This window comes from Vidua chalybeata, chromosome 7, assembly GCF_026979565.1.
Source record: "Vidua chalybeata isolate OUT-0048 chromosome 7, bVidCha1 merged haplotype, whole genome shotgun sequence".
Classification (NCBI taxonomy): Eukaryota; Metazoa; Chordata; class Aves; order Passeriformes; family Viduidae; genus Vidua; species Vidua chalybeata.
In genome coordinates this window covers 20,990,177-21,014,107 of record NC_071536.1, presented here as the reverse complement: position 1 = coordinate 21,014,107, position 23,931 = coordinate 20,990,177, and the positions used below count along the sequence as shown (strand labels likewise).

Sequence of the window (23,931 nt, the reverse complement as noted above, 5' to 3'; positions counted from 1 at the left end):
ATTCTCTAGAAAGTCTCAGGTAGTTCACAGGGTTTGGTCATCTGACAAAATTTTAGGAAGTATTTTGTGAATGCTCAGTATTCTGTGATTGGTGAGAAGCATTTTGCTCTAGAAAGTCATAAAGTGTCTGTTTAGCTCCTGTGAGAATGGTAATTGTACATCTGGTGTCCTGAAATGCCTTCTCAGCTGGAGAGAGGAACTTGGAGAAACAGTGAGTCACACTACCAGCTTTGGATATGAAAATCCTGCCAGCAAGTGCTTGTGGAACATTCTTCTCCCTCCATGCACACCATGAAGTTCTGTCACCACTGAGCATTTGGAGCTGGGGATATTGCTACCCCCAGCATACCTCTGCTTGAAGTACTAAGATTGTGGTGAGATCCTGCACATGCTAAGGCCAGTGAGAGCATTACAATTTTATTTTGCGGAGTCTTAAGTATTTGCAAAAAACAATGATTATCACAGGTTTTGTTATGATGAATTATCTTTCTCTATTTGGACTGCCTTGGTTCTAAGAAAGGATTTACCAGATTGCTGTTATTTGTCATTTTAATAAAGGTAAGTTTCAGTATGCAATATTGGAAAAAAAGGGATCGTGGGTTTTATAAAGCCATTAGGCAAATAGCAGTTAACTTTAAATTCTGCCATCTGTGACATCCAACCTCCCGTTTACAATATACTTATGGCTGGGAGAGCCCCATCAGCACCTGGGAAATTCACAAATGAAAACTGCTGAGCATATGATTACATGAATTCAATTAGTTTTGGCAAACGGAACTTCTAAGAGTAAGAGAAGCTTTAGCAGCAATGAAAACATTTAACTGACCATTACTACTTCAGATTTTACACTTTGAAAATTAAAAAAAACAGTGAAAAAAATTCTTTACATTTTCATACATAGAGTAGAAAAGCATATAAAGACTCATCCTTCATAAAGGACATGCAAACATGATTTAGTAACAACACAGCCTCAGTAGAATGAGATGGAAGATATTCCATTGACACTATAGCGAAGATAGTTTATAATTAATACCTGAAACAAGGTAACCTACTTTAAAACTAAAAAAAAAAAAAAAAGGAAAAAAAAGACCAACAAAGGTCATGAAAGAATTATGATTGATCAAAAAGATCTCCTTAACTGTCACAAGGAAATATTATTTGGGTTTGACTCCATTTGGCATAGAAGAAAGTGAATCTATTCAGTAACAATTCACACACAGCTAAGACAAAATCAGCTATTACTGAATCTAAACTGGTGAGAAATATTATTTGTGAACAGTATCAGGTACCTGAAGAACAAATAATCACCCTCAAAGTTGACACTTTGTAGAGAAATGAAAGCAGAGTAATACTCATGCTTCTCTCTAATTGCTTTACAACTTAAAAAAAAAAAACAAAAAACAAAGAAACAACAAAAAATCCCAGTATATTTAAAGCTTTTATTTTGGAAGCACTACTTTTTAGAAGTGTGTTATTCTTATAAGTATTATCACCATCTAGTGACCCTTGCTTACACTTTTGTTTAGCTGGAAGTCTTGAATGACATAGCTTTTTCATGCAAGATGAAGACAAAACCCATCCCCATTAAGCAGCATAAAAATGAAGTAGCATTACACATCTAGCTGGCATGAGGAACCACAAGGATCATAATAATGCAAAAATTAACTCAAGTTCACATTTTGATTTGGTAACAAAACATTTTCAAAATGACAGCATTGATATGACTGAGGATACTCATATTACTCAGCCTCAAATTAGTCCTATTCTATAGGCATGGGAGTTTATTTATATATATACTTATGTATATTTGTATATTTATACACATGCATATATGTACATGAATCCTTGATGTTAAATGCATTTTGGAAAACGTAACAAATCACCAAAATTTGACAAACCATGACAAAATCATTAGTCATATACTGAAAAGAAACAGAGGACTAGAATGATAATCAGGTTTAGAATGTTAGTTTCAATTCAGTTTCAGAAATAATGAATAATATTATAAATGTAAGAATTGAGCTGCAATGTAATTTCCTTCTTCGTCAACCTTGAAGTTTTTACAAAGACTGCCTAGTTGAATCTTTTTAAATCAACTCTTGTGGATTTATTTGTGCAATATCTTTCAATTATAAGACCACATATTGTAACAGTTATAATTAAATTGTATCAGTTACAGTTCAGTCAGAATACAAAATTTCCTTTGACTTAAGATCCAGTAAAAGGGAAGCTTTCAGCTCTAAAGGGCAGTTACTGCAAAATCAAATACAGAATTAATAAGGGTCTTTTGATTTAATAGCAGAATTGTCGTACACAGAGATCCAGAAATACATTTTCTCAGGACTTCAAAAAACCCCCATACTATAATGTGCTAATAAATACACATGAAAGATTATAAAATTAATAAAAACTAAGTTAAATCAATGAAACATGGGAAAGGTTTATATTCCAAAGCATTTAATTTATCACTTTTAAACAGCACTGCAGACTAAGGTTAAAAAATGCAACCTTTTTGATAGGCTTGCAAGTTATTCAAGTAATGTCTACTGAAAGGCACCTCTGAGATTTTGTGTTTCAACAGTTAAAACCAAAGTCTTACCTGAAAAAGGATGGCAGCATAAAATCAAGTATGCAAATACAGTTTATATAAATTTTATACAGTTTAAAATTCTTAGTGCATCTCAAAACATGAAAAATCTTTGTTCCACTCTCCTTTTAACTGGCACGTATGGCTCATGGTGCAATGTGCCCAGTCTAGTCTTGGGGTTGGTGTGCTACCTACGGTGGAAGTGTGCTGTTGGGTAAAGAAACATTACTAGGGGAGCAGTAGAACATTTCTTTTCCATGGCTACATTCCTGGGGATGCAAGACAGTCATGACAAACCCAACTGCCATCACTAGCACACCAAGAACAAGAATCAGGAAGGATATGAGGTTATCGGAATGGTTCCACCGCTCCTTGGACAGCCTTAGATAACACGCTGATGGGATGATAAAAACAAGTGGGGTAGCACTCAAAACTCCCTGTGTGTGGGAAAGAGCAATAGAAAAAACCTCATAAGTATGTTTATTTAGATGTAAAGAACAAAAACCTAAATTTTTTAACAGTTGTGATTAGACTGATGCAACAGTAAAAACAGGATAAAGGTCTTTTCCTGTGTTGTTATATGGAAAACCTCTTTTTCCAAAAAAAAAAAAAGGCCCAAAAATATGCAAAAATATCTGTTAAACTATTTCCAATAATTAAATGCTTTGCTTTGCTGATACAGAATAATAATTTAACATTGCAAGAAGCATTTAGAGTAAAAGTCCAAACATAGTTCTTCAATACTTGAACTGAATTAAAATATTTAAGGTAATTCCATGGAGGAGTTTAAATATAACACTGCCTTTAAAAGGAATAAAATTTTTTGAAAAGTGGAAGCATCATGTCACAGTTCAAAGAATTCTGATCAGTTTTGACATTTATAACCTGATTTAGGTTGACTTCCCTATGAACGCAAAGTTCCTTTTGACAGAGTAGAACCTTTCCTCTCACTAAACATTCAGCTCCTCTTTAAGTGCTCTCTTAGAAAGGGACAAACAAAAAGCACTTTCAAAAATTCTTTTTATAGTAAAGCCACTGCAGATTAGCATATGAGTTACATGCCAAAAGAGAGCAATTTTATGTAGAAATTTTGAATGTTTATTTAGTTACATAGTTAACAAGCACTATGTTTCAATTTAATTATGGCCAGATAGTAATCCAGCCTAAGTAATAACTTTACATCATCATTTGTACAAAACATGCAATATTTGTATGGTAGTACCTGTTAACAGTGAGCAGTATAGACAGCAGAAATAGGTATAAGCACAAAGTATCTCCTCCATGAAAATTAAGCTTTAGGTCTGTGAAGTAACACAAACCAGCACCCCAGTAAAAGAATAACAAAAAAAATTCTGTGGTCTTTGACTCCCATATGACCCAATAGCTTCCCTGGGGAATTACCACCAGGCAAACACAATGGCTTGTGTTTTATTCTAAAACCAGAAAGCAGGGAAAGAATAAGCAGGGTCAGAGAATTAGTATCAAATGCCATCTGTGGTGAAGAGCCAAAAGACAGCTCTTCTGCTGACAGAAAGCCAGCTGAAAAGACAGATCACCTTTCTTTCACATGTAAATACTCTGTCTATTCATTTTTCCCTCCTGCTAGATATCAAGACTGAACCATCTTTTTGAGCACTATTACATCCAATAAATACCCACAGCTGTATTGTCAAATTCTCTCTTAAAAAGGAAAAGCAAAAAAACCCACAAGATAGGAGCTACTCATGCAAATGCCTGGCTATCAACTTCTATTTGTAACTGAATAAAGCTATCAGCTTGACTATTGATTAACTGCTTAGGAAAAAAAAAACACTGCATTGATGGAATGCTTGCTTTTTTTGCTTGCTTTTGATTGTATATTTCCAGTGACCATCTCTGTGGTCTAGCAACTACTGATTCTTTCTTTCTACCTCCCTCTGTTTTTTGCCCCTGTGGCACAAGGCAGTCACTAGAATCTGCCCCAGTGTTAAGTAATTTGCCAACTTTATCACAAGCAGAGACTAGAGAAAGAAATGCTAAATTCAGTACCACTATACAGTTTGGATGAGTATTTCAGTGATTTCTGATGTGGCTCAACACATTTGGTAGGTCATAGCCACTTGCCTTATCCACAAAACTGTTCTAAAACCCTCCCCACAACTGAATTTTACTTCTTGAACTTCCTTTCACCTTTAGTTATCTATTTTTGAAGCAGTAATTCCTTCTAACACTACTACTGACTATGTCAAGTTACACAAGATTTCTAGTAGAGCTGTGGATTTTAAAGGTTATTTATTAATAAATTATTTATTAAATAAAAGAGTAGACAGGTTCACTTACATTCAGCTCTAAAACTATTCCAAGGCAATCATACACTAATGATACACCAGTCGCCACAGCAATGATAACTACTGTCACAACAACATGGAAAACTGTTGAGAGGTTCCCATGGAAAAACACATTGGCAATCACCTGAAATAGAACCACAATTTTAAATCTTGATTTTTCTCCTTACATTATCAAACAACTTAATCTAAACTTTCTAACCTCAGGAAACTACAGGAACGGGTGAGAATACACTGGCTGAATTTTACTTACCTTGCTTCAAGAAAACATCTTCATCTGCTTCCAGAAATAACTCAAAACAATCATTACTAAAATTGCAGAACACTTGCCAAATTGACTTAGTTATACTTGTAGGATTTCAGAATTTACTCTTTTCCCATTTGCCCATTACAGAATAAATCCACTTACAATTATTCATTGAATTGATGAATTTGCTAGATGGAGATACTTCTAAAAAGAAACACTATTAAGATTGAAAAGTATGTATTTTTGGCTGTTCTCAACACAGTAACAACAGTGTCATTTATGCCAAACTTGAAATTTTAAGCAGTCTTGATATTATTATGTAATTATTAATATAATGTTGACTAATATTATAATAAATGTAAAACAACATTATATGGCCAGTGTCTAAACAGTACAACGAGTTCCCCATACTCATTGCACATAGTAGGATAAAATATGCTGCTATTTATCACAGATCAACCATAGGCTTCAGCTACAATATGTATTAAGAATGTGACAATATTATTAATATAGAACAACAGTGTTAAAGGGAAATGTAATAAATTCTTACCTCTCTGGTCACAAAACATTCAAGGGGGAAGGTCAGAATTACAGTAACTCCATAACAAAATCTTCCAAATGTAGCAAGGTTGTCATCTCTACAGTAGTTTTCAAATATATCTCCTGAGGTATAGCAAAACACCAATTAGCCTGAACTTCACATTTACCTGTATTTGCAACTTGAAGTGCAGGTTACTGGAGTAATTGAGATTTTCTGATCCCCTCATCTGACATGTAACTAGAAACTAGTTATAGTCACAAGTTATGTCTGGGAGAAACTTTCAGCTTATCCTGCTGGTTCATACTTTACCTCAAGTAGCACTTATCTTCAAAAAATATTTTAAAATATACATATCAGAGTTTGTCATCTGTTATCTTCCCCATAACACAGATTTTGTATGAGACGCTGGTGTTTGATTAAATAAATGTGCGATAGGTTCAGAAAGAAAGCTTATGTGTAGAAGATAAATTTTCCCTAAAAACTCCTAGAACAACAATTACATTCAAAAAGGTGAGAGTTACCTGTGGAGAACTGCATTTCCCTAACAGTATCTAATCACAGCTAATAAGCTGTAGAAAATAATTTCAAATATTCTGACCTCAAAAGCCCATTATAAACATATGGATTATTACCTAGCAAATCATCTTATATCTAGAAACAAAAGCATCACTATAAAATTCAGATTATCTTGCTTGTTTTTTACCACAAAGAATCTGTAATAATGATCTCTGAAGCACAAGAGGCAGTGCAAGACAGTGACCAGATGATCTATCAGTTCCCTTTTATGTGGTTACTATACTGTCTTATTATTTACTACTTTAGGAACACAATGGCACTGAAGAAGCAATAAGGTGTACTTTAAACAGCCAAAAGATTTTGGCAGGGGAGACAGAAGGTGAGATGGAACTTGCTAACACAGGAGTCATAAGCTGAGAAGGAGGTGCAGGCAGAGCTTTCTCTACCTGAAAGTTCTCAGCCAGCCTGCATTTGGTCTACCTACAGTACATCTAGGACAGTGACTTACTCTGCTGGAATAAGCACTGGAGGCAGGAAAAAAGGACAGAAAAACCAGGAGCCCCCATCCTACAATTTCTCTGTTCTCAATTAAATGCTGCTGCTCATCAGAAAAGGAAAAAGCTTGGAAGCCTCCTCCTACAACCCAGAATGTCACTATTAAGTAACAGAAAATATGCTTGCTTATGAAATGCGTATCTTGAAGAAAGTAATGCACTGAAACCAATTTACACCTTGTTCTTATGAACATACCTTTTTCACTTCAACAAAATTATGTTAAATAGCATGATGCAACATTGGTCATATATATCTATGTATATTCATATACCCACAGAGGGGACAGTAGGATTAGTAACACCAGAACAGCTGTTGCAAAGATAGGAAATACCTCTAACTCTAGGATGCTGTGTTAGTACAGACAAGAAAAAAATGTAAGAAAATATACACAGATATACACCAGATACCCTGTAGGAAATTTTTGCTCTTACTGCTCTCTGCTGCTGGATCATGTGGATAAATCATAGCTGTGTAGTCTTCAAAGTGTTTTAATAATGGAAGTATTCAAATGGGACTTCCAATGGTGAGGCTTATGCTTAAGAATCTGGCACCTATTAGCATGTAGCTGACATTTCTGGATCGTGTTTTGGTTGTTGGGTAACTATGATGAATGTCCTATTTGTGCCCAAATATACTATGATATTTGCATTTTTACAGTCACCAAAACGTTTACAGAAAAAATCAGACAGGAAAGCAGAAACGTAAGGATTATAGCAAGCACCAAAATTGAGGGATCAAGCAGTTTACCTTCCGTATATCCTGTAAAAGTCATATATCCACTGGCAGCAAATACTACACTGATGACAAGAGCAAAGGCCACAGACATATGTGTGACTTGAGACCAATTCTTTAATGTGGGTTCTTCCAGAGACCCATATATTAAAAAGCTGTTATGATGGCAGATGAATGCTGAAACACACATGACAGTTAAAGCAAATGTATGAATTCATGCATAAATGCATAGAGACACAGCACAGTTTGAATCCACTCATTATTAAATACAAACATTAATCTTGCAATGAGTGGCAAAGATAAATGGCTTGAACCTTTGCTTGCTTAGTTGATTTGATAAAGGTTTATATTCATCCTGAGATGATTCTGATTACATTATCCTTAAATGCTATGCTGTTTCCCGCCCTCCACATCTCCATTCCACAGCTATTTCCTCCTCCTGCTCTTCTTTTACCTAAGAACCCAGCAGCAGATTTGAGAAGTTGTTGGTTTTTTTTTTTTTTTTTTTAAATCTACAGAGCCATTTGCTACTTTCAGACTTCATATGGCATCCATTTTAGGCAGCAGCAATCATTGGGATGCCTCTGATTACCACAACGCTAACAAGAAATAATATATCAGATCCTGCAGGCAGGAACAGATTTCAGAATGAGGAGTTTTCTGTTTGAGGTTACCCAAGGGAATGCAGCATGATCCTAGCCCCCTCCATTTATCAGTTAGACAAACCCACTGATGCAGGGGCTTTGGGATGACCTGCACAGGTGAACTGCACTCACCCGCACAGTGTCACCGCTATGGTGGCAAGCCTCCAGGGCCAAATGGAAAATGAATGAGGTTAATGTCTTACACAATAACAATGACATTCATATGGATCATTCAGACAATTTCTTTTTTTTTCCAACACCAGTTTAACATGAATATTAAAATTTCTAGTTTCAAAATATTAAATAGTTTCTTACAATTTATCTTAATATTGGAAAAAAACCCCAAACAGCAAAAAACACTTACCAAATGACATCACCCCAATGGCTTGTACTGCGTTTGGTTTTGCAAATATCCATGCATTTTCTGATTTGGGTCTAAAACAGACATTTAAATAGGTTACCCTATTTTCCAATATCAGTTATTACTCTCTGACATAGCCCCAGTGTTTATTAACAAGCTGAAACCAGGGAGATACCTTTCTCATCTCCCTGTTTTGATTCAAGTATTTCTGTAACCAGTATTTACAGTCAAAAAAGTTAGCCTGTTTCAGTTTTGTAAATAAACTCTTCAAGTCAGCATATACCAAGAAACAGCAAAATGGAAGGTAAAAGCTGTTACTGATTCTGACAGAATATCTCAACTGAAAATGTCCTCTGACTAGAGGCAACTTCTACCTTTGAATTTAAACATGTAATCGATGCAGTCTAGAAGATACCATTTTACTAGGCTACAAATCAAGTGAGGGAGTTTGCCTTTCTTTACACCTCTTCCAACTGTTCCTCATAGTAAAGAGATTCCACTACTTCCCAAAACATAAAAGAAATTTTAAGAGAGTACAAGAAGACTTTTACAGTCAGGCAAGTATGTAATACTCCCTACACCTCCTCCTCTAAGATATGATCACAGATTTGGATCTGTGGTAATTAAAATGCCTAGAGGAGGACCATCAGCAATTTTTTTTAAAAAACCATTTGCTGCATGAACTTCATCTTGGAATAAAGAGCCAAAATGAAAAAAATAGGGAAGGACACAAAACATCCTTTTCCAGAAATACAATTTGCTAAAAAGATCAAATGAAATTCACAAGCTAGTTAAATACTGAATTTGTAATATTAGAGCACAGACAATGAAAAACAATCCAGAGAAGCTTGCTCTTTAAAAGTTGGCTACTGCTAACCTTGATTGCTCTGTTTTTATTTAGAGGGAAAGCTGCTGCCACCTGAGGCCTTAAGATGATCTTTTCCTACTGCCCTAGGAAGCAGTATGGAACTCAGGCCAGTTCTGTGAAGGTAACAATGGCAGTTTTATTTTTCCCTCTCTTTGGTGATCTCTCCCTCTCGCTGGTTTTGACAGATGCAGTGGCATATGCTATGTCAGGTTTCATTGCTTTCAAATGTTTAAATTACACCTCCAGCCCCTAAAAATAAACAGATTAAAATAAAAGTAATAGTAAAAAAAAAAAAAGTAAAAAAAGTTGAAGTTTACTCTTTCAGAACTCATATCTTACTATTTCTTGATTTCAAATAGTCAATCCTTCCTTTTTCATATTAATAAAACCCAGACTTGAAGTACCTAATGCACATTCAGTTCAGACTTCGAGCAGCTTTTCAGCTGTTACTATGTGGTTGCTAATTTTAACTTTGAAATTAACAGAACCTGAACATAAAATCAAGTTCCCTTTTTTTGTCCTCAGGTAAAGTATATTGTCTTGAACTGCTGTAACATACTGCTTCGAACCTTCAGCAGCTGAATATGGCCCTCCTAAAATATTCTCAGACTCAGCAAGTAGATGTAAAGCACTGTGGATGAAATAGAGCTACCTGGTATTTGTGTTGAGAAATAGGAGTTCTGACCCTCTATAGCTGCTGTTGTTCCTTATATAAGCTCCTTTAATATTAGAGCACCGCTGATTTCAAATCATTACACCTAGACATGTGTCTGGAAAATTAATATTAATAATTTTGAATGTAATATTTTTAAGGAAAACATTCACATCTGATTGGAAAAAATCCAATAATATTTCAAAATAAAAAGAGTGTAAAGGAAGCTAACACTCCATTTATTCCATTCTGTAACCACTAGAGGTCAGCTTTGATAATAAACATACAAAATGAAAATTTGTTTTATTTTTTCCTTTGACAGCAGAAGTTTTCTTTGGCTCTTTCCTAGTAGTAATAAAGTTAGACTATTTAATACCTTATAAACCAAATGCAAAGAAATAAAGAATACTTTTGCCTGAAACACATTTAATTTCTGTGAAAATGGTACATCCTGTGCAATGTTACAGCTATATTATGAGCTCCTACCAATTCAGATATAAAAAGGGAATTCAGAAAGCATATGAATTTCACTTGAAGCATTTTTAATAAAGTGGCCAGTTAATTAAAAAATAAAGTCCCCAGAGCTGGTTTTCCCCTTGCACAGTGTTAGCTTATGCACTAGCAATATGCAAAAGACCAATATATTGTTTTGTTTTACTGATGAATGACAAATCAGATTAGGAGTATTATTAGGGGGAAAAAACCCAAAAGAACAAAATCCTGCTTATTTAACAGTCTAAGAAGATAAATTTCTTCCATTCTAGTCGCAGAATAGAGGAAGAATTTCAGATCCCTGATTTGAACACTACCAGCAGCTTGTAATGTCCTACAACGTACGCTGGTACAGACGTGCTATTTTCTTTAGTAACTCATATACTGCTGCATGTGCTTTGAAAAACATTTTCATAGTGTGGGAATAGAGGGATCTCATGCAGTGAAAACACACAGCCAGAAATTTAATTTCTGAGTGTTTGGAACTGAGAGTCAACAGTTCTAGAACTGTGATCACATCAGTAAGACATTACTCCCAAGTTCAGTCTGCAGAACAAATAGACATATGAAAAGCTCCTGGGAAAGGGTGCAGGTGACATGAAAGTGTCTATATAAATTAAGACTTCATAGAAAGACTTTCTGTGCCAGAAAACAGTAGGTGTTAGTTATAGAAGAGCCATATAGTGAACAATCACATAAAATCACTCACAAGCCAAAGGGCAGCTAATGGAAACATCATCTGTCAAAGTAAACATACACAAATTGATTTAATATATGCATCTCTGTAGGCAGATGCATGTACACACTGAAGGAGTATCACAAGAATACAGGATAACTTGTGGTTTTTCAATCCTGCTACTGTTCAAGATTTTTTTTTTTTGAGGGCACCTTTGTTCTGGCCTACATTCTTGTTAGGAGTTATTAGGGGAAGATTTTAACTGCTGCTTATACAAGAACGGCATTAGCTGTGAAAATCCTTGAATGACAAAATCAGCCAGCTCTCTGCTTCACACTCAGTGTATAAAAGCATAGGCTATGCCTGCATGAACATGAAGCTTTTTTCACACTGAAGAAGTATTAGTTAGATGAAACAATTAAATGTAAGAGAAGAAATACATTTTTTAACTAAATGCACTTGCTGACAGCTGTACTGTCTATAATATATAGTAGAAGCTGAAACACAAAGTAAAACCTGAGATGGAATTTACCTGTAGTTCTTGAAACAAAAATAGTAAAAAACTGAGTAAAAAGACAGACTAAGGGAGTTCCCATACAGGGAAAAAGTCTTAGCTGAAACTAAGACAGAAGCAAGACAGACTGCAGGTAGTGAGGCCTAGCAATGAAGAAGACCTAGAGGGTAAGAAAATAAGACTTTACTGAGTCTTCAACATAAGTGAAAATATACCATAATAAACAAATTAAAGTTCTAAAAATTTTGAAAATATTCATGTTTATCTACATAAGAACGAAGAAATTGAGAACAAATGAACCAGGCAGAGAATAAGACATCCTAACAGGGTAAGCATCCAGATCATGAGTAAGAGTTGGGCAAATTTGTTTGGCAGTCTAAGATGGCCTCTCTTTTACTTCTTGTAAAACACCTGCAGCATAATAGTCCCCATTTTAAGATCAGTGCTATACAAAAATATTTTCTGTAATTTATATAGAAATGTTGCAGTAGAAGAGTGCATGAGAAGCAAAACATCTTTAGTGAAGGCAAGAGAAAGAAATATCCCTGACTGCAACCAGCTTGTGGCTATAAAACACTGACTTGAAAAGAGAAAGGTGATTTCTAGAGAGGAACAGTCATATTTTTGACAGGGGAGCTACATGATGGAATGCACAAACGACTTCCATCGTTTTGGATTGAAGATCAGTGCCAAGTTTGGGTGCAAACCCAAACTTAACAGCAGTTAACAACATAATCCAGAATCACCTCATAGATTCATTCAGGTTTAATTAAATTATTTAAATATTTAGAAAATTAATTGTAACATTTCAATTTAATTCTATTCTTAAGTAAAATACCTTTCTAGGTCCTTTTGAACTTTAAAAGTTTAAAGTGAAAAACTGAAAAGTTCATAGATGCTGAATATAACTTTAATCAATATAATAGAAAGAAAATGAGTACAGCTCACATTAGTCTTGGATTTTATATTAATCAAAGTCATCCTGTGAAAGAACACAGACAAGGCAAAGCTATTATGCCAGCCCAACTTAGATACAGCTAAGTCTACTCTTCTTTCTTCCTTAGTGAATTACTTAACAGTTCTGTAAATATAAAGTAGCTTCATTGTTTTTTTTTTTAATTCATCACACATTAAAATTTACCTTTGCTTACTACTAGATTTTTTTATATGAAGGAAAGAATCAGCTTTTTACTTTCAATTTCTTTTTTTCCTGAGCCCTTGGTGTTTTATCCCTGGAATCAGCTGCCTGTTGAGTAATTCTCACATCCTCTTTATGTGTAGCAGATGCTCTTGAAGTTTTTCATAGACATTTATGTATTATGGAGACACTGACATCGTAACATTCTTGCTAAAGAACACCAAATTAAATTAAAATGATCCCTCTTTATAAGCTACATAAAATATTTCTTTTGACAGCAAGGAATTTTAGTTTCAGGCTAGAAGCATGAAGTCATTTCATACAGTATTAACATGCTGCACTTTACAGTTCAAGTTAACTCTTACCTATTTTTTCTGATCACAGTACACAAATACCCAAACATAAGCAGATGGGCATAAAGATCAGGTCAAAATGTATTTTTATCCAGCATCTTAAAATACTGAGAATAAACTCTTAATAGTCCAGAACACTGTATTCTATCTGCAAGTTTATTATGTTATTCAGTTAACAATAATCATATGGATGATAGTTATCAAAACCAAAACTGAAAACCAGAAGTACCTCAGTTTTATATTTGTCATAAGAGGAAATAAATTAAACCAAGTAATCCCGCATCTTAAATACATTTTGCTTTTCTAATCAAAATGTTACAATAACATTCTTAAAATGTCCTTGGACAACCAGTCCCACACCCAAAGCAAATAAAGCGGAAAACAAACAAAAGCAAAAGAAGCAACATTCAAAACCTTAAAATTCCTGTTTAAAATAGTAATAATCTTGTTGTTTCTATGATGGTCTAAAGCATTGCAAGATGTTTCAGATTATTGCAGAAAATATCCTTTATTGCTTTGTTGTCCACATAAGATTTAATTTTCAACTAGAGCATGGACTGCAGTTAAGCAAAAAATGTTTTATCATTTCCACATAATGATCTTGTACCTCTCAAAGGGATGAAGTATTCACCTTGAAAAATCTAAAGGTAAATGAAAACTGATTACTACTCAGAAAGTAATTATCAAAGCAGGAAGATATCCAAATGGGATTCCAGTGGAACCTGACCTGAGTCCGGTACTTTTGAATGTATTCAGCAATGACTTGAATATGGAAAAAAAGCAAAAAAGTGTCCTTAATGGAAAGCATGAAATGCGCAATTAACACAATCATGCTGGAGAATGGGATGAAAAAAGAAAAATCATAAATATGTTGGTAACTGGAGAAATCATCTGATAAAGAAGCATTCAATCCTGTAATGACAAATTCTACAGTTACGCAGAGGATAAAAAAGCTTCACAAGAAAAAGGCAGAGAGAACAATCAAACAAACAAAAAAATCCCAAACTTCATGAGAAGAGTGACAAAGAAAGGAAAAGTCACCAGCACACAGTTCTGCAGAGTATCTCATGCTTGGTAGTTCCACTAGACTGCAAACTCAAGGCACATTCATGATACCATGCTATTTTCCAAAAAAGCTAACATCAAACTAGGCTACATAAACAGAGGCATGGCAATCCCCAAGGGATACAGTTGAAAGGGACCTTACAACACTCTGCATTTAAGATACATCATCTTCTCTGCTCCTCAGAGAGAATATCCCAGGCAAGTGGGGCACCACGATTCCACTTTAATTTGCAGAAGACTTAAGGCAGCCATTGAGCATGATTAGAAGCACTAGAAATGACAAAAAGAGAAACCCTAAAGGAACTGTGCTTATTTACTCTATAGAAAGGATCCTCAAAGGGGGTCAAATTACAGCCTTTTTAGAGGTGTTTTTCAAGAACTTGAAAAAGCATAAATAGTTTGCTGTCCATATCCACTGTGGTTAGGCCAAGAAGCAACCAATATGAAATGGAATCATAGAACCATACACAGGAAGAATTCATAAGAAAAGGCCAGTTAAGGATTGGAATGGGAAACCATGGCATTGTCTAGTTTGTTCTTGGCAATCACCTGTCATCAATGGCAGGCACATAATCAGTTTTGCCATACAACAATCGTGGGGATAAAATATTCTTGTCCCCGTTGAGCCTTTATCCAGGATTGTACAAATTCTTTTCCTATATGACAGATACAAGGACTGTGATTTTTAAAAATCTCTTTGGGAACTCTGACTTCTATTGTATTTTAATAAGGATTCAAAGTAAATGTGTTAATTCACTTGTTTCACTTGTAATATGATGAGACCCATATTAAAATATAGCAGTATTCTTTCTTTTCATTGCAAAAAAAAGTCATATTATACAACAAAATAGAAGATAGTTTTAACAATTAGAGTATATGTCTATGTCTAAGTGTAAAGTAAAAATAGCAAAGACAGTAAAAATAGACATTAACAGAATGTTGGTGAGGAAAAAAAATTAACAACTGTTTATCTACTTGCTAGATGCATTTTTGAAAACAAGAAGTGTAAAAGTAGAAATGGAAGTCTCTAAAGAATTAAGAAGTAAAACTTCCAGAATCACTCAAAACCAAACAGCATGTATTGTAAGAAAAAATAAAACCATGCATTCCATATTTTTCAGTGCATCACAACTGTGGAGAAGAAATGTTACCATAGTAACAAGGTTATCAGTAATTATTATATATAGCTTCTTCCTTTTTTAACAGGGAGTTTTGAGATTAACCTTTTAAATACTCCTTTGACACAGTGTGAAAAACATGCTGCTCCAGAAATATGGTGGTGAGGGAAATTCCACACTGTTCTGAGAGAGAGATTTTGTGGATGATAGACAACATCATCTGGTACAACTTAAGAAACTGCTATTCCAGGCATCTTCCTACCATTAAACCCAAATACCCTGCAATTAACCCATGTTTCACAGCAGTAATACAACTGAACAATTGTGCCTAACAGGGATGAAACAATCCTGGTGTAAGAATCTACTTAGGCAAACATAAGAAGTAGCATATAAACCTGTTCCAATAAATAAAAAAGCACGTTCAGAAATAGAATTTGTCATCTTTTTTAATATATCTATACATTTAAAGGATGAGAAAAAAGACAGCCCTTCTACGCCTTTAAGGAAAAATAACAGATTCCTAACACTTTCTTGCAATACAATCATAAAAATATTGTCACAACACATATTTATGTGTACTAAATTGTCTAGAACACTCCAATGTACTATGTTAAATATTACTTTCAGAGCATGCGTGAGTAAGAGTTTTTTGTATTATAGTTTTTTCACATGACAAAATAAAGATTGTGTTGTTTTTAAAAAATTCACAGTGTTTGTATTTTATTTTTATTATGAAATTCTTATATTTAGCTTATCAGAAAAAGAAATATTCCTAAGATAGTAGCTATTTTCATGATTGCAAATCATTAATCTGACCACAATGGATAAAAAAAAATCTCAAATGACCGACAATCTCACATGCCGATTCAGGACCCACCTTCTATTAGTCATCCATAATTTCCCATTTATCTCTAGGGGTCTTGAGACTTTCTCTAAATTTGCTTATACCCAGTAGAAATTAAAAAGGATTAAGTATATTTAGCTATTCATTTTGTATTACTGCTGATAGAGATTTTTCAATTATCTGTCTGTTTCAAAGCAGGCATGTTCCAAAACTATGCAGGTAAGTGAAATAGTGAAATATCAGATTATATATGAACAGAAGTTCACTTTGTAGCAAGTGTAAGAATACTCACACTTGTGAACTGAAGGTTACTGTTCTCACCATCACAACAACCAGGATGACAATGGTTAGAATCAGAGAAAGAAGAGATATCTGTAAAGGTGAAAACATGACTTCAGTCAGTAAGCTGCTGAAAGGTGGTCCTTTGAGCAGCATAATGAATTTGTTAATTATTTACACGAAGTTATGACTGGCAATTGTTTTCAATGACATACAGAACAATAAACCAAAAATCAACTGCTGTTATGATTTACCTTTCCCAATTTTGCTATGTCTCGATATAAAGATATAGGTAAGGTAAAGATGATGGTGGTAAGAAGAATTATGAAGTGACGGTCGGTAAGCACGTTATCCACCCCAACTAAAGCAAAAAAGAAAATAATTTATTTCTTTAAGAGACTAACCTGAGTAAAAGATTAGCTACATTTGAAAGGTTAGAAGTAAAAAACTGTTGGTGATCAAGCTTTTATTCCCTTCGCTTACGCTAAGTAATACTGAAAACTGGGCATTAACTAACAATGAGAAAGCCATGCACAGCATGGGCACAAACACAAGAATTCTGCAAATTCAAACCAAATGCAAAACATATGGGATATATTAAATCAAAATTGCAAAGTCTGGATTCCTACATATAGATTGGTATTAACGTCTTTCATTATGTCTGGGTCAATGTTGGGAGACTGCAAGTAAAAAATTCTACTACTTCTTTCTGCCATTTAGTCTTGAGAATTTTTTGATACTCTCGGTTGACATAGACTACTGTGCTGTTTAGGATAGCATTGTTCTCTAAGAAATGGCCTAAAATAAGTTAATTTTGAGGTTTCTTTTGGGCAGCTGCTTTCCTGACATCAGCCGGCTTCCACTTGCAAAGTAGATTACCATGTGAAGGCAACAATGCTGTTATAATATTCCCTGCTATCAGTGGGACTTGCTTTGCATTACTGGTGGTTTTTTTCAAGACAATGACAACTTAAAATAAAACATCTCCAAGTTTCAGTGAGGCCACCATAAATCATTGGCTTGAATGAATACTTGATGAAAAATTAAGTATATTTGATGAAATATAATACTTGATGAAATATAATACTTGATGAAAAATCAGGTATTCTACCGGATAGGTAATAAGATTTGCCTTGCTGGGGATTCCCCCTATAACAGAAGTCATATTATATATAAATTATTAGATATTCACTGTCACTATCAATTTGATCAGGTATTCACAGAACAACGGAGTGTGACAATTAAAACTACATCCACACACTTCAGGTTTCACATGCTGAAAATTACAGTTCTCCTGTGTAAATTAAACAGTTCATACAAATTCACATTTCTACTTCATTACAGACATATTTTCTCTCTGTTTATTTTCCCAGTGAAGCATGTTTTAACTTAGCTGCTTTTTTACTGAAGTAGATATCAAACAGTTACACAAATTGCTCCACTGATGTTGCTGTGAAAACTTAAGAGCACAGGAAGGGAAACAAGGGGGCAAGAGTTAAAAAGCATTGCATTCATTATATTATTTGCAACTCATCCAGAACTATTCACTACATGAAGTATTGTTTCGCTATTTAAATTATTATTATTATTACAGGAAGTATCTAAAAAAATTTACAAAACCCAATAATCTTGTAAATACACAACTGTGGAAGACTCACTTCTATTTGCTTAGTATTTCACTGAAGCATCTGGTATCTTCACTGACACTGAGTCCACTGATAGCCAAGGACTAGGATTCATAGGTTTTATTTGGGAAAGTCTTATTAAAGAAAAAGGAACAAACTCAAAAAAACCCATTCATAGACATATGCTTCAAGTTCTTAATTTGAACTAAACTTAAGAGTAATTTAGAAGATAAATTACAGGTAATTCCAAAATACTTATGCTAAGCTTCTATTCAATACATAATTCCCCATTCTTAAAATTTTTAAATGCATCTTACCTCCAGGAATTCTCTGAAAAACTTTAGTTAAAGTGTCTCCTGTTATTATGTTGTAACTGATCATAGCTTAAGGAAAATAAGTTTTTTGTTAGTACAAGTCATATGCAAAATATTTGACTAACACTGAATACACACATTTTGTAGACTTCAGGATAATATGCCACTATCCCTCTCATATGAATTCTGGCTAGCAGCAACAACTGTAAGTTTCAGGTTAAAAAAAAATTATTTAACACTTCCTTTTTTGTTTTTTTTTTTTTAAACAAGTACAACCTAAGCATTAATGCAGCCTGATAAGCAAGGCCATTGTGTTGAGTGGCCATATAGACTTACTTCAGAAGAGGATAAAAAAGGCTTTCTAAACCTGTCTGTTTCAAATAGCGATTCTTTGTCGGTTTACTTTCAAATGCCTGTTTCTATTTAGTAAATTTCCTGTGTTAGTCTAACAATCAGTTCTGCAATTAAATGCAAAAGATTTTCTAGCTCATGCAAAAAACTAACAAACTCGTTAAACCAGAAAAAGGAAGGAGAAAATAGGATTAAGATATGGACTTTGATTCCTCCCTCTCATTAATAAGTGCTGTGGCCTTAACACCCATAGTTCATTCTTATCTAACTCTACACTAAGAGTACGTAAATTTGTGCACATGTGTATGCATACACAAGATATATTTATACATTCTCATGGTCTTCAGCATTTAGACAGCATATATGTAGGTATTGACCTTAACTATACATAAATATTCAGTGCTGTGAAATTGTAAGTCATCAACTCTACTTATATAAATTAATGCAAACATATACAAATGCATAGCCATAGCGCTATCGTAAGGACTAAGATCTTTACAATTCTTTTTCTGTATTATCAGTGGAGTACTTGGTTTACAAAGCAGTACAGTTAAATGTGTAACACTGTTGCCCTGCACTAACAGTAACCTGACACCCTTAAAAATCTCAGGTACCTGTAGCCAGACCCAAGATAGGAATTTTGATCTGTGACTCTGTGATCACCAAGTCCAGTCATCTTGCAATCAAGTCACCCCATCTTGCAACCCCACGTGTGAAAATATCAAGACTATTTAATATTTGATTGAATTATGTTGCTACAGCAGGGGACAGATTCAGAACAGAACTTTATTTCAAATTTCTGGTCTAATAAATTCCTGCCCAGATTATACCTTTTTGTTCAGTTACTATTTCCTCTTCCAAGGGGTCTCAACTACCCTATTTCCTAGTACTTCGTTGAGTATGAGGCTGAACTAATGCTTTTGAAGAGCAATGACAGCACATAATATTCTAGCAAGACTGAAACAGTGGCTTCTACAATTAGAGTAACATTGCATCTCTGAAAATATACTAAGTCAGTATACTCCTAAATTTGTGTTTTCCTTTTCTTTCAGACACATCAACTTTGTGCTGTGCTACTCAGTCTAGAACAGAATCTCCTTTGCTATTTTTCTAGCTACTTTTGTAATTAATTTTCATATTTGTGATCACACATTTCTCTATTACATTTCAGTTCATTTCTATTATTCTGATCCTCCAATTCATTGAATTACTCCTCAGTCATTCTTCAGAACCCACAAAATATATTTAACTTTTTAAAATAGCAAACAAGCATATACAGTATATTCTTTATATAGTTCTTAATATTCAATCAGTGAAATGATGAAGTAATGTGAAAAAGCTTGATACTTATAAAACTTAAACATTTATATTTTATGTGATCTTACCAATAAATGGATATAAAAACTGGAGAACTGAAAGGATTAGATAACCTACAAGACCATACGTTTTTTTCACCAGCTCTTGATAGGTTTTGGTACTGGACAAATTTCCTCCTTTGATCAGTAATATAATGGAATAATCTGTTAAAATATAAAACTACTGTTAAAGAGATATGAGCCAACTTGCGGTAGATTACTTTTCACCTTCTTTCACTCCTCCAACCAAAAAAACAAAAAGGCCATAAGAAGAAAAGCAGTGACACTAGGAAGAGCAGGGATGAGAAATCTCACAAAATCTCTCAATCCACTAAACCCAGGAGCTATAGGCTCGTATCAGAAGAAGAATACTTAAAATCATAGTACAACCAAAGGCTTTCATTCTGCGGTCTATTTTTAAGTCATATACAACCCTCTCAGGATTCAGTCTCTTAATTAGTCCATTCTTAACAGTGGACTCAAACAAGTGATTATGAGGGTACAAATAAAAATATTCTTTCAAATGTTACCTCGACTAGGAAACTAAGGCTTCATGAAAATAAATGCAGTCAAAAAGCAGCTTCATATGTTGTACAGTATAATTCTCTACTTCTACTAATCTGCTGGAGATTTGGGAGGTAAGGAAAAAATTAGTCATTTTTATTGTCATAGATATGCTTTTTTAAGGTATCATTAAGCTCAAGATAAGCTAAAATATTGCATGACTAATTTTATCTTTACAACAGAAACTGCCTTCAGAGTACCTGTGATTAAGGCAACCACAAACAAAAGCAGTATTCCTAGAGGAAAACCGGCTTCCTTCATCGAATATGGCAATCCTGTAAAGCAGAAAAAGAGAGATTCTAGAAGTCTCTTTCCAAATATTTATTTGTGAGAATCAAAATAAAGAAAAACTCAGATTTTAAAAAATGCTAGTAATCTCCCAAATTGGATCAGCATGCTTAATAACCTCAGAAAGATAAAACCTCTCTGACCATTATGGCCAAGAGACTCTGGGGTGTTTATCACTAAAGTGTGGTCTCAACTGACACCTCAGCATATTTGCAAAGTAAGCAAATAAATACAGAGAAAAAACTTTTAAAACAGCAGCAGAAATAAGGAGTCAGTATTATTCCCCAAGCTGGATAGTCATGCATGAATAAACAAGGCTGAACACAGGATAGTGAAGAAAAGTAGATTTACCTATAACGCCTGATCCTATGATTGAATTAATAATGTTAAATCCAGCTGATGCCAGATCACTGTTTCCTCCTTTATTCCTGGGCTTACTAAGGAGGGCTATTTGGTCATCTGTTTCTACCTATTCAGGAAGACAAGGAAGACATTATACATGAGAAAAATAAGTGAGAAAAAGTATTTTTCACATAGTCAATTAAAGATTTTTAAGAATTTGTCAAACACTCAGGTTTGTAGAGGCATTTTGATAAATTTCAGTGAGAAATCAAAGGGGTATTAAGCAGCTAATTCCTGTATAAGTCTGACCCATAATCTTCTGTAATTCTCTGAAAAATAATAAGTGGAAGGCAAGAAATATATATAAACTCAGAGGTAGGCTGCTAAACAAAGACATTCTTAGTCATGTTTCAAAGGCAGAAATGTGAATCAAGTATTTTTGAAAACATTTTGGCTAATGCAATTGGTCAGTAAAAAAGTTCCTGAATCAGGAAAATTAAATTATTTTAAGACTTACTAGTAAAGCATGCCAACATCTTAACATACTCTAATCCAAGGTTTTATCCAGTATTTTAAATATTTCTGTGCCATTCAATGGTTTAGTTAAGTATGAATCATTAATGACACTATAAAATCAGCTGGTACCAGAAAGTTTCTATGGGAAAGAACCAAAGTTTAGAGCACAATATGTAGCAGTAGCTTGAAAAATTAATGTTTGTATCTTCATAAAAGAACTTCTTAATAAACATGCAGTAATCCTCTCCTTAGATCACCACTGTGCTGCCAGACAACATTTTAGAATTATTCATCAGAAAGACTGTATTTTACCTTAAGTTGTGAAATTCAAGAGAGGAACAAGAATTTAATGAATAAAGTGCTTGCCTGTGTTCTGTGTACTAAGTATGAAGGTAAAACCACCATTTCATGGATGCAGAAGCCTATTTAACATATATAGCTTGCCACTAATATTCCTGGGAAAAAATTAAATTACTGAAAAATCTAAGCCATCTGTAGATAGACACATAAACTGACAAGCATAAGATTGCCTGCCTCTAGTACGGCTACACATTTAAGTGGAACCTTTAATCCTTAAGCAGCACTAAATTAATATGTCTCAGATCAAAGGCCAGTATAGCATGGTATCCCATTTCTGAGTGATTACTATGAAAGGTGCCTAGGGAAAAGCATAGGAACACAGGAGATAGCTAGTTAGCAAATAAATTTCCCCTCCCAGCTTTCCTCAGTTCGTGTATTTTGGACTTCCCAAAGTGGTTGTGTTCTTGGTGCACCACACTTCTAAATGGACAGCTGCTTGATTTTTCCCTTTTTAGAAACTGTGCATAAGTTTTAGCATCTACAATGTTATGTGTCAGTGAATGCCACGTTTCAATTATGCATCCTAGGAAGAGACAGGGAATTTAATTTGTTCTGAATCTACCACTCAGTATTTTCACTTGGGTGTCCCCAGGTCTTTTGGGTCATCACAGAGAAACTAAACACTATTTCCTATCTTCATATCACACAGTTTCATAAGTAACATTCTCCCTCAGTTGTTTCTTATCTAGACTTGTGCTACATTTTTATTTCACTACTGATTTCAGCAACAGAAGCATCACTGTCATTCTCTCCTTAAATTCTAATGCCCTCTGCTAACAGCACAGTACAGGTAAAATTGCACTGAATGGAACAGTCCAGGTCCCTCTCTTCACTTGTTACAAGAAATTAACACAATGTGCGTTGCTAAGTCCTGTTCCATTTCCCCAGCTGGAAGGGACATATTTCAGTGGGCAAAAAGAAAGGGCAACAAAAAGTTGTGACACAAGTGAAACGGCTCCTGTGTGAAGAGAAGCGCATCCGAGGGTGTCCCTGGCCCGCAGACAGGGAGGGATGCCAGCAGCGAGCCCGGCCAGAGAGCTGTACAACGCGGGAGAGGTGAAGGCGAGGCGTCTGCCTCTCGCAGGGTCCTCTCCTGGGGCTCCCTGCGAGCCATGGGCATGCCAAGGCCACCCGCTACGACAGCGACAGCCGCGGGCACGGCCGGAGATGATGGGGCACGGCTGGAGACGGGGCGCTAATGCGGCACCGAATTTCAGCCGAGGAGCCACCCTTCCCCGGCCTCACAAGCTGAGGTCCCCGAGACCGCATCTCTCCCCCTGCGTGGTACCTAGCACTTTTTTCCTCCTACGAATTCGGGGACAACTGAACAGAGATGAAAGGGCCATCGCTGCCGCCCGCTCGACCGTGGAGCGGGGACGTTCCAGCGGCCGATCGTCCTGAGCCGCCTCAACCGGCCGCGGTGCCCCTCACACCCATCCCCGCCCCACGAGCCGCGGGGCGCAGAGAGAAGTCCGGCGGGTGCCGGCGGGCGGGCTCGCTGACCCGCGCACAGTCCCACACCTCGCCTTGCCCCCAGTGTCCGCCCGGTACCTGGCGAGCGGTGGCCGGCGGCGGCTCCGCGGCCGGCGGCGGCTCCATGGCCGGCGGGCCCGGGGCGGGCAAGCCGCGTCCCTCGCGGCGCCGCTGGGCTGGGGGCCGCCGGTGCCGCCCGGCCCGCGCGCCCGGCACGGGCTCCCCTCAGGCGGGCTC

At 35.6% G+C, this 23,931-nt stretch overlaps 1 protein-coding gene across 3 annotated transcripts; it reads right to left on the bottom strand.

The window, feature by feature from the left end:
• Positions 1 to 1,419: 1,419 nt before the first annotated feature.
• SLC38A11 (solute carrier family 38 member 11) lies at positions 1,420 to 23,927 on the bottom strand. 3 transcript variants are annotated; one of them, XM_053948230.1, is made up of 12 exons: positions 23,773 to 23,927; positions 21,355 to 21,472; positions 20,916 to 20,990; positions 20,182 to 20,316; positions 18,449 to 18,514; positions 16,761 to 16,867; positions 16,520 to 16,599; positions 8,511 to 8,581; positions 7,518 to 7,679; positions 5,709 to 5,821; positions 4,907 to 5,038; positions 1,420 to 3,024 (listed from the first exon to the last, which is right to left on the bottom strand). In XM_053948230.1, exons 1-12 carry the CDS (start codon positions 23,818 to 23,820, stop codon positions 2,779 to 2,781), a joined length of 1,353 nt encoding a protein of 450 aa, XP_053804205.1. In that variant the 5' UTR covers positions 23,821 to 23,927; the 3' UTR covers positions 1,420 to 2,778. The 3 variants fall into 3 exon arrangements, with proteins under 3 accessions (XP_053804205.1, XP_053804206.1, XP_053804207.1); XM_053948231.1 differs by lacking the exon at positions 23,773 to 23,927 and adding an exon at positions 23,510 to 23,586; XM_053948232.1 differs by lacking the exons at positions 21,355 to 21,472; positions 23,773 to 23,927 and adding an exon at positions 20,682 to 20,774 and having other exon boundaries at positions 20,916 to 20,960.
• Positions 23,928 to 23,931: the final 4 nt, after the last annotated feature.